General features: G+C 37.6%; 1 protein-coding gene across 1 annotated transcript in view; it reads left to right on the top strand.

The window, feature by feature from the left end:
* Window positions 1-14,244, top strand: part of prune2.L (prune homolog 2 L homeolog) — a 164,997-nt gene that overhangs the window by 80,744 nt on the left and 70,009 nt on the right. Inside the window, exons 8-9 of the mRNA XM_041584636.1 lie at window positions 3,351-8,562; window positions 10,181-10,925. Of these exons, the coding sequence (XP_041440570.1) occupies window positions 3,351-8,562; window positions 10,181-10,925 (5,957 nt within the window). The remainder of the gene's footprint in view (window positions 1-3,350; window positions 8,563-10,180; window positions 10,926-14,244) is intronic.

The raw sequence follows: 14,244 nt of genomic DNA, 5'->3' as shown, positions 1-14,244 counted from the left end.
CAGTTCCTTATCATTCTTTGGCGACCTTCAAAATGGGGGAATGGCCATCTCCTCATTTAAGTGAAAGGATGATACCACTCTGGGAAGAAAGGAACATAGGTAGAACTGCTTCTACTCATTCAAATACTCTACAAGCCGATGATATAGTTATTAGTAAGGCTACCTTCCTGGTTAGCCACTGCATTTTCACAATCAATATAGGTTCAAATGGCAGATTGAGAAGAGTGGACAGTTCCACATTGAGGTCCCAAGAAAGTACCGGGGGTCGCAGCAGAGACCCTTTGCAAGAAAACTCAAATATCTTCTTGTAATGCAAGTCTTGAAGGAGCACTGAAAGGGCCAAAATATGCACTTTAATTGACTTCAGACTTAGTCCTTTAGCTAACCCATCCTGCAGGAACTGAGAACTAGTGGGATATCTGCACCCTTGTAGGAAACGTGATATTTCAGGGGTATCCAGGGAAGTGTCACAGAGGAATGAACTACCTTCCTGTATATGAAGCACTATAGCCTCCAAGTCTTCAATTGGCGCTTCCTCACAAATTCCTGTTATGAGGGTTTCAGACCATGCTTCAAAAGCCAACCTACCCAGACGGTTTCTAGGATGGGTCTTGACCTCTTCATTGGAGAAGGGGTGAAGTTTTGCAAATTTCTTTGTGACCTCGAATTTGTGTTCAGGGGTATTCCATTCATTCTGAACAATGGGCTGGTCATGGGGCGGGCCTTTTTCATTGTGGAGACAAAGTTGTCTATCTTGAGAACACAGCTGTGATTAAATCATCCATCCTAGGAGAGTGGTCAAAGGTACAGGAAGATTCCTCTCAGGCAGGAGATAGTTCCTCCTTGCTAAGGGGCTCTTCCTCTGAATCTGTGTGGAGCACAGAGGGAGCTGCTGTGTCAGCAGATGCAGGTGATTTGGTTTGAATGGTCTCAAGTTTCTCTAGGATTTTGTCTAGAGGTGAAGCTAGGAGAGGAATTCCCTGCAGAGATTGGGACAGAGAAATAGCCTATACTGGTGGATTGGGTTTTGTAGCAGCCCTGGAGAATGAACAAGCCAGATGGTTGGTTGATATATTTCCCACCAGAACAGCTGCTGTAGATAGGTTGGCATTCTGTGCACTAGTCACAATTGGTCTTTCTGCCCAGACTTAAATTTCCCCCTCTGGTAAAGAATGGGTCACTCATTCCCTGATTTGTTTCCTGAGCCCAGACCCACACTATTAGTCTTCCCTGAATCCCGATACCTGGTGATGAGAGGGGAAGGAGCTGGAGGAGATTGAGTAGATAGCTTCATGCAGAAGATCAGAAGATGAATGGCGAAATGTGCTGCTGGGCCGATTCCTTCACTTCTTCGTGATGCACCAGAGAAGAGGAAGACGGGAGATTGGGTCAGAGGAAGCGTGCGAAGGCAGTCCCGGAAGTTCCACTGCACACCAGCAGCTGTGTCTGTCCCCCACTGCCATCCAACCGCCATGTTATGGGATGGGAGCACTTCAATGATATCTGCAGGCTAAGTTCAGAGGTTTGGGCCTACAAGCTGGGGAGGGAGCTGTACCTCAGTGACTAAGTCGGGCAAAATTGATAAGAAGGAGACCAGCGGTCAGTCCCAAGGGGCAGAACCCGCCGGCCTTGGTATTCATTCTGCAGTGGGGGCTGATGCATCAAGTTCAGCCTTATCTGGCCCAGTTACCACCCCAGGTGTTGAAACTAACCCTAAGTCATAGATTTCCTTTCGAAGAGTGGTTGAAGGGCTTTTATAGGAGGAAGGATTCAGCTCTTTTACAAGTGTCCTGTCTCCCATGGTTCCTGTGCCCCCCAGGACATAAAAGAAATAAAAAATATTGTGGTCCCACGACAAGGGTGGTCTTCCTTTTGACTATGATTTTACTCCAAGAACTAAGCATGCTTGCGTGCTTTAGTACTTAAGCTTCAGAGTGTGATATAAAGAATCCGGCCAGCTCAAAGATAGTAACTTAGACAACAGTGTAGCCCCCAACAGAAGCTATATTGTGATAAGCTGGCTGGCTGCCTGTACACATAGGTTTTGGGAGAAATTAGCTATGTTAGATAGGTTTAGCAGAGAATTAGGAGCAAAAAGACAGGGACACCACGTCTTCAGGCAAAACACAGGTTTATTTCACCAAGACCTGTCCCAAAGTCAGAGGAATACAGTTCTTTAGTGTTTTTAGCATCACACATTCAAACTTTCCCCCAATCTGGGGTTATCACCATACAGGGTGACTTCTCCTTAAGCCCTGCTCACTCTCCCCTCCAGGGATACCAGCTCACCACGCTCTGGTTTTCCTCAATCACGTTAGAATCTCAGTCACTTGGTCATGTCTCCCTCTGATCCTTGCAGTGGCAAGCAGCACCCCCAGCTTTCCTAACACTCTCTCTACATTTAAATACCTTTCCACAGGGCAGCCTTCCTTTGAAAAGTGAGCTCTAATATGTGAACTGGACCACTGGAATCTATTGACAGCAATAGTAATGTCTCCTTTGCAGCTTAAATGCCCAATTGGGGAATAATTTAATTAAAATTAAAAATTTAAAACTTTCTTTGATAATTCTACCACTGGACTAGCACCCAGGCTGTGGACGAACTTCTGGTTGTGCACTCCATTCTGCCAATTTTTATATATATATATATATATATATATATATAGCAGGACTGAAATGATGACAACTATTAATAAATAATTTTCTCTGTGAGTGCTCCATTTTTGTTTGTTGGATGCACCTACTAGTCATTTTTCTCTTTTATCAGGAGTGTGCAATAATTTATAAGTGTGTGTGTGTGTATATATATATATATATATATATATATATATATATATATATATATATATATATATATATATATATATATATATATATATATATATACTCTCAATTTGGAATAAAGCATTCCCAGGCCAGCACTTCCCTTAGTAAATCAAGTGATTTTATCTTTCACACATCACAGCACTGTGATGTGTGAAAAATAAAATCACTTGATTTACTAAGGGAAGTGCTGGCCTGGGAATGCTTTATTCCAAATTGAGAGTATACCCCTGCAATTGCTTTGTTGGAGTGCGGATACTGAAGATATAATATATATAGACTGTCTGCACTCAAAAAAAAAAAATCAAAATTAAGCAGTGCACATCCAAACTTAATATACAAAAATCATTATCAGACTGGCACACCCTATTAAAAAATCAGCAACAATTTTATTCGAAACATATTGTAAAAAAATCTGACATTACAGCCCTTTTTAGGACCTTTTTCTCACCTATATATATATTTAAACTTTAGTTATGTAATAAACTTCAATTGATTCTACATATTACCTATTTATTTTTTAACAGGTCTGCTGCGAATTAGAAGAATCTCAGAATCCATTCCTTGATCTCGAGCCTTCAGACTATGGATGTGAACAATTTCTAGTATATCACCAAGAAAATTCTTCTGTCACTTGTGAGCAAGTTTCTGCAGTTATTAAAGAAGCTATTAACAGAAGACGACTAGGGATGATGCCAAATAGTAGGACTTCCTCAACTGAAGCTGTTGCTGGGAGTGCCCCCCTTTCACAAGGATCCTCTGGCATCATGGAATTGTATGGTTCTGACTTAGACCCCCAACCCAATCCTGTAAACTTTGTAGACAGTGCACAAGATATAAATGCTCAAGATATAAACGCACAAGCCCAGGTTGATGTTAATGTGGATCTTGTTAGTCCAGATAGTGGTTTAGCTACAATAAGAAGCAGCAGGTCTTCAAAGGAAAGTTCAGTTTTTCTTAGTGATGATAGTCCTGTAGCAGATGCTGCTGGATCTCATCACAATTTTCTCACAGGAATTGATAACTATAGTCGTGTTCCAGAAGGAGTGATTGTAGAGGAGGAAACGCCACCATCTAGGACCAGCAGTGATAATGTTGAACTCTTTAATTTTGATTTATTACCAAATACTCGTTCTGAATCATCTTCTCATTCTGCTGACTATTCTATGGCTGATGACTTTTTTTTCCAGAGCGACTCCTCTGAAGGACAACAGGCTCAAAAGCAACAGCTGTATAGGGATGATATAGCTCACTGTTCAACTCATTTACTAAATACAAAAGTGCCAAACATTAGTTTGGTTGATTTTGATGATGCTTTTATGCATAGTCCTGAAAACCATGAGGACTTGTGTGAAAAAACTCCTAGTGCAAGTGACATTACTGAATTTGAATCAAGTTTGTCATGTGAAATCTTAGGCAGTGCTGATGTTAAAGTTCCACCAACACCTATGAATAGTTTAGTTGAAAGTTCTCCCTTAGATAATGGTCCTCCAACCTTTTTTCCAGAAGATGTGGTTCAGAAAATTAATGAAATTGGATTCAGTGTATCTGATACTCCATACTGGTGGAATGAAAGTGAGCATATCGATGCAAATGAAGGTCCCATGAATGCTGATCCACGGAGTTCTAGTAATCAATCAGTGCTTCACAGAACAGGGCCCTGGAAAGAGCAAAAATCAGGTCAAGATAATTCTAAAGCCAGACATGAACCTTCATTTCAAGTAGCATGCCCTGATTTACATAATGAAAATCCAAAAGAAAATTCAGACAATCATGATAAAAATCCAAGACAAGAAAATAAAATAGTTCCTGATTTGTGGAACTTCAACAATACACTGCAGGGGGTATCAGAGCCTGGCTGTGGCACTTCAGATGTAGATAAATATGGAGATTATGTTAAACAATCTGAAGACAGATTATGCGCAATTAAAGAAGACAGTAAAACTAAATACTTTGCTAAAAGAAAGGCTAAAAGCAATATAGATACTGATTCTTTAGAAAATAGTCCAGAAATATATGTAGAAAACAGATATAGTCAAGAGTTTCTAGTTGAAAATCAATTTATGCTACAACAAAGAAGTACTGAGGATTTAGGGGTGGATCCAAAACCCCTACTCCCCGGACATATAGAACGAAATCTGGGCATGTGGGATTTACTTGAAGAAGAACAAGACACAAACATTGTTGACCATCATATAAACTGGGAGGACCCCTTCTTGTCCTGTGGTCCTTACAAGTGCCTGGATTTTACTGCATCTTATACAGGCAAAGACTGCGTTGTTTCCCCACCAGATACCAATTACTCAACATCAGAGTCAAACCTATCTCCAGCATCTGAGGATGATATGAAAGAGCCTGAAAAATCCAATGATCAAGAAAAACATCATCTGAATGAAGGACACCAAAGCTCAAATGACCTGAATATTCTGAATAATAGAGGATTGGCATCAAATGGCAAGCATACTTTTTCAGAAAATAAAAACGTTTCTTATTTCATGAAAGAGTGTACAAATAATAGTGAAGCAATGCCTAAAAGATCATACTCTGGAAATTATCTTAATAGTGATTATTTAGATAATACATCCAGTAGTTCTACATCTTCTGAATTAAAGAAAAATGAGCCAAATTATAAACTGAACAACCATAAACTTGATTTGTCTATTCTAAACACAAATGGAAGCACGCTGTTAGGAGTAGATTTACTTGGCAAAGAAGAAGTTGTGTGTTTGAATTTTCAAAGAGCTAACAAAGTTCAAAACAGTTATCTGCCACTTCCTTTACATAATGGCAGTGTGCGTAATATCTTGCAGCCGAAAAGCCAAAGTGAAATTAATGAATGTGCCAGAAACTCTAATACTTCTAAGGAAGTCACCAGTGATGTTCTCAGCCAATGTCAGGGGCAATCTTCATTAGAATTAATGAATATACATGACAACAATGACAAATCAGGACAACATCTCCATTTACTGAACTCAAGGATATTGCATGACCCTTTTTATGAATCACTCTCTCCTGATAGAAATGACACGGTACTCATTGTAAATCCACTTGAAAACTCTGAAAAATGTCAAGATATTTGTGTGTTACAGGCTGAGGAAGAAGAGCTTGGAGCTGCTGGTTATACAAATCATGATAACTGGGAAAATGATTTACAAGACGATACAGAATCTTCTTCTTTAAATTCACTTGATGATTTAGAAAGTTCTGATTCCAGCTATTTAAGAAGCTGGAATCTGTTAGTAAAATCTCCTGTGCTAAAGGATGAAATTAGAATACCTGGTCAATTATCATCTGTACACGAGCAAGACAATTATGACATTAAATCTCCTAGTATAAAGAGCAAGATGTATAATAAGTCAGTTTTAATAAGCCCAAAGGGGAAGTTAAATGACATGAATGGCACCAAAATCTCTGTTGAGAATGATCATTTGACTTTAGATGAAATCAAAATAAAAGAAAATGTCTTATTTAATGATGTTGATTATCAAAAGAAAACAGATATAACCCATTGTGATGGGGAAGGTTCTGTAATGCAAGATGAAGGCAGTAAAGGCAAGTGGAATAAAACAAATCTTTGCAGTTATGAATCAGCAGGAATAAATTCAAATGTAAGCCCTAATATTTCAAAAGTATACATGAAAGAAGAATTAAACATTTACCCATGCAATGAAGAAGACATACAGAGTAGCTCATCACATTCAGGTGGAACAAGTCCTGATTTGGATCTTAGCTGGAAAAGGTTACAAGAAAAGGATTATGATTCCACTTCAAGTGTTTATGCATCAGAGTCAAAAAACAATGAACAGTGCAGCATTACTCAAAATGGCAGTGCCAATAATGAATATGTTAATACTCAAGTAAAGATTCAGCTCAACACTGTAAATAAAGTCCCCATGAATTTAGATATTTGGAATACACGGATATGTGAGGATTCTGAGTCCTCGTCAAGCCCTGAAGGAAATGAAACCAGGGATCATTCAAACTCATCTGATGAGAAACCCCTGAATTATTTCCAGAATGTGCATACCTCATTGGACATTGCAGATTCTAATTCCACTACCCCATATACAGATGAAGAAAGTCCAGAAATAGAAGATATACGGGGTAGGTTTGGTTTTCTGCAAGATGGGTGTGTTAATAATGTAATGAAAGATCAGAAAGAACAAAAAGGTTGTCTAACTACAATCAATGGTAAAGCTGAACACGAAGAAGGCTTGTTAAACCAAGACTGTCTTCAGCATGTTCAATGTTGCCCAGATGATAGGTCGCAGCCATGTGAAAATGTTCATCATGATAGAGATTATAAAGAACTTTTCATAACAGAGAAAACTTCCCCTTCAGGAGCTGATATAAAAGATAGCCTGTCTAGAGGAAGCCAGTCAACTGAAACATTTGATATGTGGTATAATCAAAATGAAGTATATCATCCAGAGGACACTAACGTTACTACTTCTCCCCAACCGAGCCATTCTTACCATGAGAATGGGGCAAATAAAGAAAAAGAATGCAACAATGCGGCGACATGTACTTCTTTAATAAAGTTTTCTCCCCACTCTCTATGTTCTACCACAGATAACTACAAAGAGGACTCATCTGAAAATCTGAAGTGTCTTTCAGCAACAAACCCTATAAAAATCCAGCCAACCGACTCTACTCCTTTAATAAGCCTCACAGACAAAATAAACATAAATGAGTTCATACCAGAGTCATACAATGATAAAAGTGCCGATAAAACAGAACCTGGGGTACAATTACAATCAGGTATGAAACATGAACTTGAAACAGTTACAGACATGTCAAGTGAACTAACACAGGCTGATTTGTCAAGAGACAAAAATCTGCAAGGAACAGTAGGAGCTCATGATCCAATAAGCAGACATCATAATATGGCACTCCATCGTTCAGAAGACTTGTTACAATTTAAGTGTCAGGTGGAGCAAGAAGACTTAAGCAATCACATTCAACCATATGGAGGGTCTGAAATAAGTCATTCCATGCACTTTGAGTGCATTCCAGACATTTTAGATGATGGGTCACGGGAGTTTTCCCCCTTTTATTCGATTTCTCCTGACTTGTGGAGTATATCTGAACATGTTTACATCAAAACCTCTGATTATGGCAGCCCAGATGTGCTAAACAGCTGTGACTCCAACACAAATGTATCAAAAACTCCTGATTTGTACAAGCAATGTGCCCGAGCTTATAAAGATGTGTTTGTATGGCCTGATCCTGCACATAGCAGTAAATCCCCCAGTGGTTGTGCAGAGGGCAGCAAAATATCTGCTGCGGGAGAATCCAATGAAATGTATACACAAAATATACATTTACACAAAAATAATGATTTTATTTTGCAGCCTTGTATCAAGTGTACTAAGTCAGTTTGCTCCTGCTGCAACTTGGAACATGTTTGTGAGAATTATAACATAGAGGACAGCCAAGCTATTGCAACAACCGCATCATCAGCAACTTCACTAAAAGACATTGATGAAGATGTCCTCTCAAACAGTTCAGCATCAGCTAAACTGATTTGTATACCGTCCACGCAAGAAACTGAAGAAAATATACAAAAAGATGTGTTACAGACAGCAAAAATACACACAGAGCCTCTAATAAAAGATCATTCAGCAGTAGAAATGATCAACCCCTGCTTACAACAGGGCAAATTACCTGGAAACTCAAATGAAGAAAACTGGAATATTGTCACTTCACCAGCAGATGGAGATGTTGGACTTCATCATGGTAAGGCACAAAATGAGAACCTATGAGCTTATGCAAATCATTAAAAGATCACATGTGGCTGGTTAAAGATAGACCTGTGGACCTTTGTTTTAATGTTTATCCAGGGAAATAAATTACTTGGACAGAACTAAAAGGCATGTAGAAAGTGCAAACACTTTAAATATACCTATATTAAAATACAGGGAAACCTCAATTTTACATCCCCTGATTTTACGTCTTCGCTCCTTTTACATTGTTGTTTTGTGGTCTCATATATATATATATATATATATATATATAGATAGATAGATATAGATATATATATCTATATATATAGATATATATATATATTATATAATACATTTCCCTGACTTTACGTTTTCCTGGATTTTAAACAATTTTTTTCTGAAAAATGTGGATTCTACTGTATAGCATTGCATTTGTTAGTCAGTGAAGTCAAAGGGTGTATGCCCCTGATATATTTTTATACAGCAATTCTAGCATTGTAGTGTTAACAATCCAAACAGCTTAACCTGTTTTTAATACCCCCCATTAGGCCTCTTATTCATTTAAAGGGATAGTTTTCTTTAAAATTTGATTTTAGTCAAGCTACTTTGCAGTCAGTATTTATTGTTTTTCTTAAATGATTTATATTTGTTCTGCACCTCTTAGGCTTGAAATTAGGCTTAATTTATCCAAATAGGGTCAGACCTGAAGAAAAATATTATCTATGAAATATATTGGAAGCTCACAGTTGAATTGATTGTTGGACAGTAGCCCTGCACACCAGATAGCCTTTTCAGTTGCAGGTTATTAAATAGTTTGATCTATAGATGAATGTACCCTTCAGAATTGTGTCATAGAGTACTTGATAATGCTTTATAAAGAGGCACAATTATGCAACCTGTCAACCAGGTTGACTTCTGTCACTAGTTCGTTATATACAGTATCTACTGCAAACTTACAGGTCTATAGTAACCAGGTGGTGACCTTTCATTAGATAACACATATTTTTAGAATTTACATCACAGGACTAAATCATTGTTATACTATGCTATTCAGATTAAAATGTCTACATAGAAAAAAGAAACAGGCACATACTGTATATGCAATCTATGAATACATACTATATGTATGGGATCTATTTCAGGTATGGGACCAGTAATACAGAATACTCTGTAATTTAGATCGTCATACCTTAGGTCTAATAGAAAATCATGTAAACATTAAACAAACCAATAGTCTGGTTTTGCTTCTAATAAGGATTCATTATAACTTAATTTGGTTCAAGTACAAGCTACTGTTTTATTATTAGAGAGAAAAAAGAAATTATTTTAAAAATTTGAATTATTTTGATAAAATGGGAGACAGTCTTTCTGTAATTGGGAGCTTTCTCAATAACATGTTTCTGGATAACGTATCCCATACCTGTATATGGAAACCCATTATTCTGAAGCTGTGAATGGTACTTCAAATTACAGAAAGACCCCTTATCTTGAAAAGCCTAGGCATTCCAGATAATAGATCTCATTCCTGTATGTACTTCAACCCTATAATTATGTTAGCATTAATATGAATTCTATCATCATTACGCTTTACAGCTTGATGTTATCTACCTGTTTTTTTTGGTTTTTTTTAGAAGAGAGCGACCAGGTTTGGAATGTTGACAATACAACAGGAACAAGTTTAGTTCTTTTTGATTTGGGGTGCGATAGTATCAAGATTCAGACTGAGGATCCGGTTAGTTCTAATGCTGATGAAGAGGTTCATGGTCATTTTGAAAGTGGTCCCTGTGAAAGTGTAAACAGATCTGTAATGACAGTCACTAATGTTGCATTTCAGCAAACAAAGTCAAATGAAAGCCATTCAGTGAGCTCTCCAGATACATTTCAGTCAATCTCCATGACAAACGTGAATGAAAACCAAGCTATTCACCGACCCGAGTGTCATTCTCTTTACATAAAAGGGAAAAGTTCTCCTATTGTGCCTCGAAGGTTGGGGAGTGAAAAGAAATCAGAAGAATTTTCTGAACAAGAGCATAGCTGGAGCATCATATTAAGCCAGAATGAAGCTTCAGACAGTTCACCTGAAGATATATTTAGCAGGGAAGAAACAGTAGATACTGGTAAAGGTTGGGAAAATACTTTTCAACAAAGATATTCGTGTGATAAGCAAGGGGGGTATCAGATAGACACTGGAGGTCAGGCCTATACAGACCTCGAGGAAAGCTTTGAAATGTGCAAGGTTGAAGAAAGGGATATCTTTGCACATGAAGTTTCTCATGCTCCTTTGCATTTCCAGAACATCAGTGTTCACATTCAACTGCCTCCTCAAGATGGCGAGCTTGCTAAATATTTAATTAATAAAGAAATGACAGAGAACAGGTAAGGAGCGGTTGTATTGGTATTATATAAATGTATATATCTACTTTGTTATTAAAGCTTTGTATCCAATGAGTCTTTTTTAAGAGGTGTACATACTGTAGATTTCCATCCACCAACAAATCCCTAAATTGTGCTAGTTTCTAAGAAGAAGGCTGGATCCAGGACTGGATTTTGTCTGCCACTGGGCTGGAGCAGGAGATTTGACACCTGTTTGAATCTCCTGCCCTTTCCCAGTTCCTATGAGAGATATATTAGTTTTCATTCTTTCATTCATTCTTTTCTTGATGGGAGGTGTAGTTGTTGAACTGGATTTTAGATTGCTATTATTGTAAAAAATAGAGTAAATGGAATTGATATTGTGCCATAGCAATGTGACTGAATGGAGTGTGTATCAATGGTTTCTACTTTCAGCTGCTCGGGGAATACTTTCTCTTGTTCTGTAAATGTTTCTCATTTAGTTTCTGGAGGCTTTGCTCAGCGCTTTTCTGATGGGTTGTGTGTGGCCTAGAGTCTCAGATGTCTGCCAGAACAATAGTTGGAAAGTTCTCACTGACTATAAATTAATTATTTTATCTGGGTTCTTTGCCAGCACATATGGTTTTTATGGAAAACAGGGCAACCTTTTCAATCATTTAGGCAGAAGAACCATATTCATTTAGAACAAACGTGAATACTTTCCATGCTCAGCAATGGATTGGGGTACCCAGGGCCTATAGGATCACCAACATGGAAAGAACTCATTTCACTTTACATAAAAGAGTCTGTTTCTGTTGATCAGTGTAAAACAAAATGAAACCCAGTGTGATTTAGTGTTCTATGACAATTAAATATAATTCTGAGAGAGTAAAAGTACTGCAAATATAACATTTTGCAAAGACTTGCACTAAATCCATATTGGCTTTTATTGAAGAGTTCCCAAATGATTTCATTAATAAACACCTAGCGTGAAAACAGAACCTATCTTTATTAATCAATAAACAGCACATTGAGGGGCCTATTTATGAAGCCTATGGGCCTATTTTTACGGGCAGGACTCAAATTTTTAGTGGAACAAATTTTACAATTGAAAATGTTTCTTGACACCATAATCTGCACTGGGTTTTTTCGGGTGACAACTGGAAAAAGTCGTACAATTCCAATTTTAGTTTGATTTTTTCAATAGTTTTTCAGCACCAGCTTTTTAGAGTTATTTTAAAATTGAGTTAAATTAGTGGATGAGAGTTAGCTCAAGTTTGTTTTAATAAAAAAAAAAGTTTTAGTAAATACCCCCCTTAGATTAGGTACTACCTTTGTAGGTTCCTATTTAATAGGTGTCACACATTGGAACTCAGTCTCATTGAAAACTAACACCTGCAATAAACATGCTGTGTGGCTAATTGGTTCAGCGGCATATAACGCAGTTGCATAAAAAAATGTAATTCTTCAAATTATTATTATGCTGTCAAGAGTTTATTTAAGTAAATTAACCAGATTACACCTGTAGGACCATATATATCACATTATTAGGATATGGTTTCCTTCTGGCAGGGGAAGTAGCAGATTTAAAATTTAAAAAGTACAGCTTCCACTGGCCACACGTAAAAGTATTCCATAAACAGGCCTAAGGTGTACAATTGTGCACTGCTTAGCAATTTACTACTTGCAACAGTCAAGAGGACTGTTTTATGTAAATATTACAAAAAAACTTTACCAACATCCACATTTATGCAATTAAAATGGCTGTTGGCTGCTTTGACACCCATCATGTAAAACTATCATAGAGAAATCTAATTAAAATATTTATATACGCATCACTGAGTAGTACTTAGTTATATCCCCAGTTGGGCTATTATAGTGTGGTTGTTTGTGTCTCCATCAATGGGAACATATTATCATATTAGACAGATGTACCGGTATTCTTACTTTTTGCATAGTATATTGTGTGCTTCTCTCTAAGATTAGCTGATTGGCAGCAGGCTGCATGTGCTGTCCTGGGACAGAAAAAAATGGGGCACTACAGCACACAGGCACAGTTCTGCTATAGGATAGTGGTATCACTGGGCTGGTAGAGTTGCCTGAAACAAAACGACGCAGCATTTCTAGCTGTATTATTTGTCAGGATTTAGGGGTCCGTTTACTAAAGTGCGTTAAAAATATTCGCACAATTTATAGACAGAATTTTCGCCAAATATGTTATCGCCAGTTTACTAACCTGCGGTAAATATAAATTTGCGAATTTTCTTGCGCAAGAATAATTGTTCGGCAGTTATCGCATTTGCTGAAAATAACGCTACTTACACATTAACGCTTGGTTTACTAAACAGCGAAATGTGCTATAGACAAAATTAACGCCAGAATATTCGCAAACTTTTACCGCCACCTATGTAGTGGCGTAAAAGTATTTTTTTCGCCAGAAAATTCTCAAGGGGCAGGAAATATCCCATAATAATGGGCTTTTTTACCCATAATTCTTTGCTGACAGGAGACAGATCTGTAGTTATTGCTGACAGGATGTTTTGGCTTCTGCTTCTATCTGTTGCAACAGCAGCAGTTTCAGCTCAGAGGTGTATTATTAGCAGCGGCATCACAGTCCAAGGATTCGTCAGCCTCTACGCTTTTTTGGTTTCATTGTGATTGGCTACATTAAACTGTGCATTTCTATGAAGCAAAGAGATTGACTGGTATGATTTCTTGTTCATATGATTCTATTGGCAGAAGGGTTTATATGATGCAGACATGTTTGATTGGTGTTACTCTGGTAATGTTGTTGGATGGTATAATCATCAGTCAATAAAGTTTATAAGTTTTGAAGATGCATTTCTGGCCATAAATGTCACAGTAAAAATTTGCCATAATAACCGCCATAAAACAAGACTATTTTATAGCATAAATATTCGCAAAAACGTAATTTTTCGCCAGAAAATTCGCAACTCGCTAAAATTACCGCTAACGTAAGCTGGTTCCTTAACGTAGTTACCGCAATTGATCGCAATGACTTCTGAGCGCATCGCTGTTTAGTAAACTTAGTCGCTGCGAATATTCTGGCGTAAAAATATTCTCAGCGATAACATGCGGAAACTTAAAGTCAGATTTACCGCACTTTAGTAAACGGACCCCTTAGTTCCCTTTTAAGTTTTTCTCAAAAACATTGATAAGCAGTCTAGATTTCCTCCAGTTATCCAAGGGTAATAGTAAGACAGGGGAAAACATATGAAAGCTAAGTCAGCGGATCATGTTATCCATTTGTTATATGAGTAGTTCCTCAGGAAATGAATAAATGGAGGAGTAAATAATATCCTATATCAATGCTTACTACATATTACTTGAAATACTACCCAAA

The sequence above is a fragment of the Xenopus laevis genome, chromosome 1L (genome assembly GCF_017654675.1).
Source record: "Xenopus laevis strain J_2021 chromosome 1L, Xenopus_laevis_v10.1, whole genome shotgun sequence".
Classification (NCBI taxonomy): domain Eukaryota; kingdom Metazoa; phylum Chordata; class Amphibia; order Anura; family Pipidae; genus Xenopus; species Xenopus laevis.
This window is presented reverse-complemented; position numbering and strand designations above follow the sequence as displayed.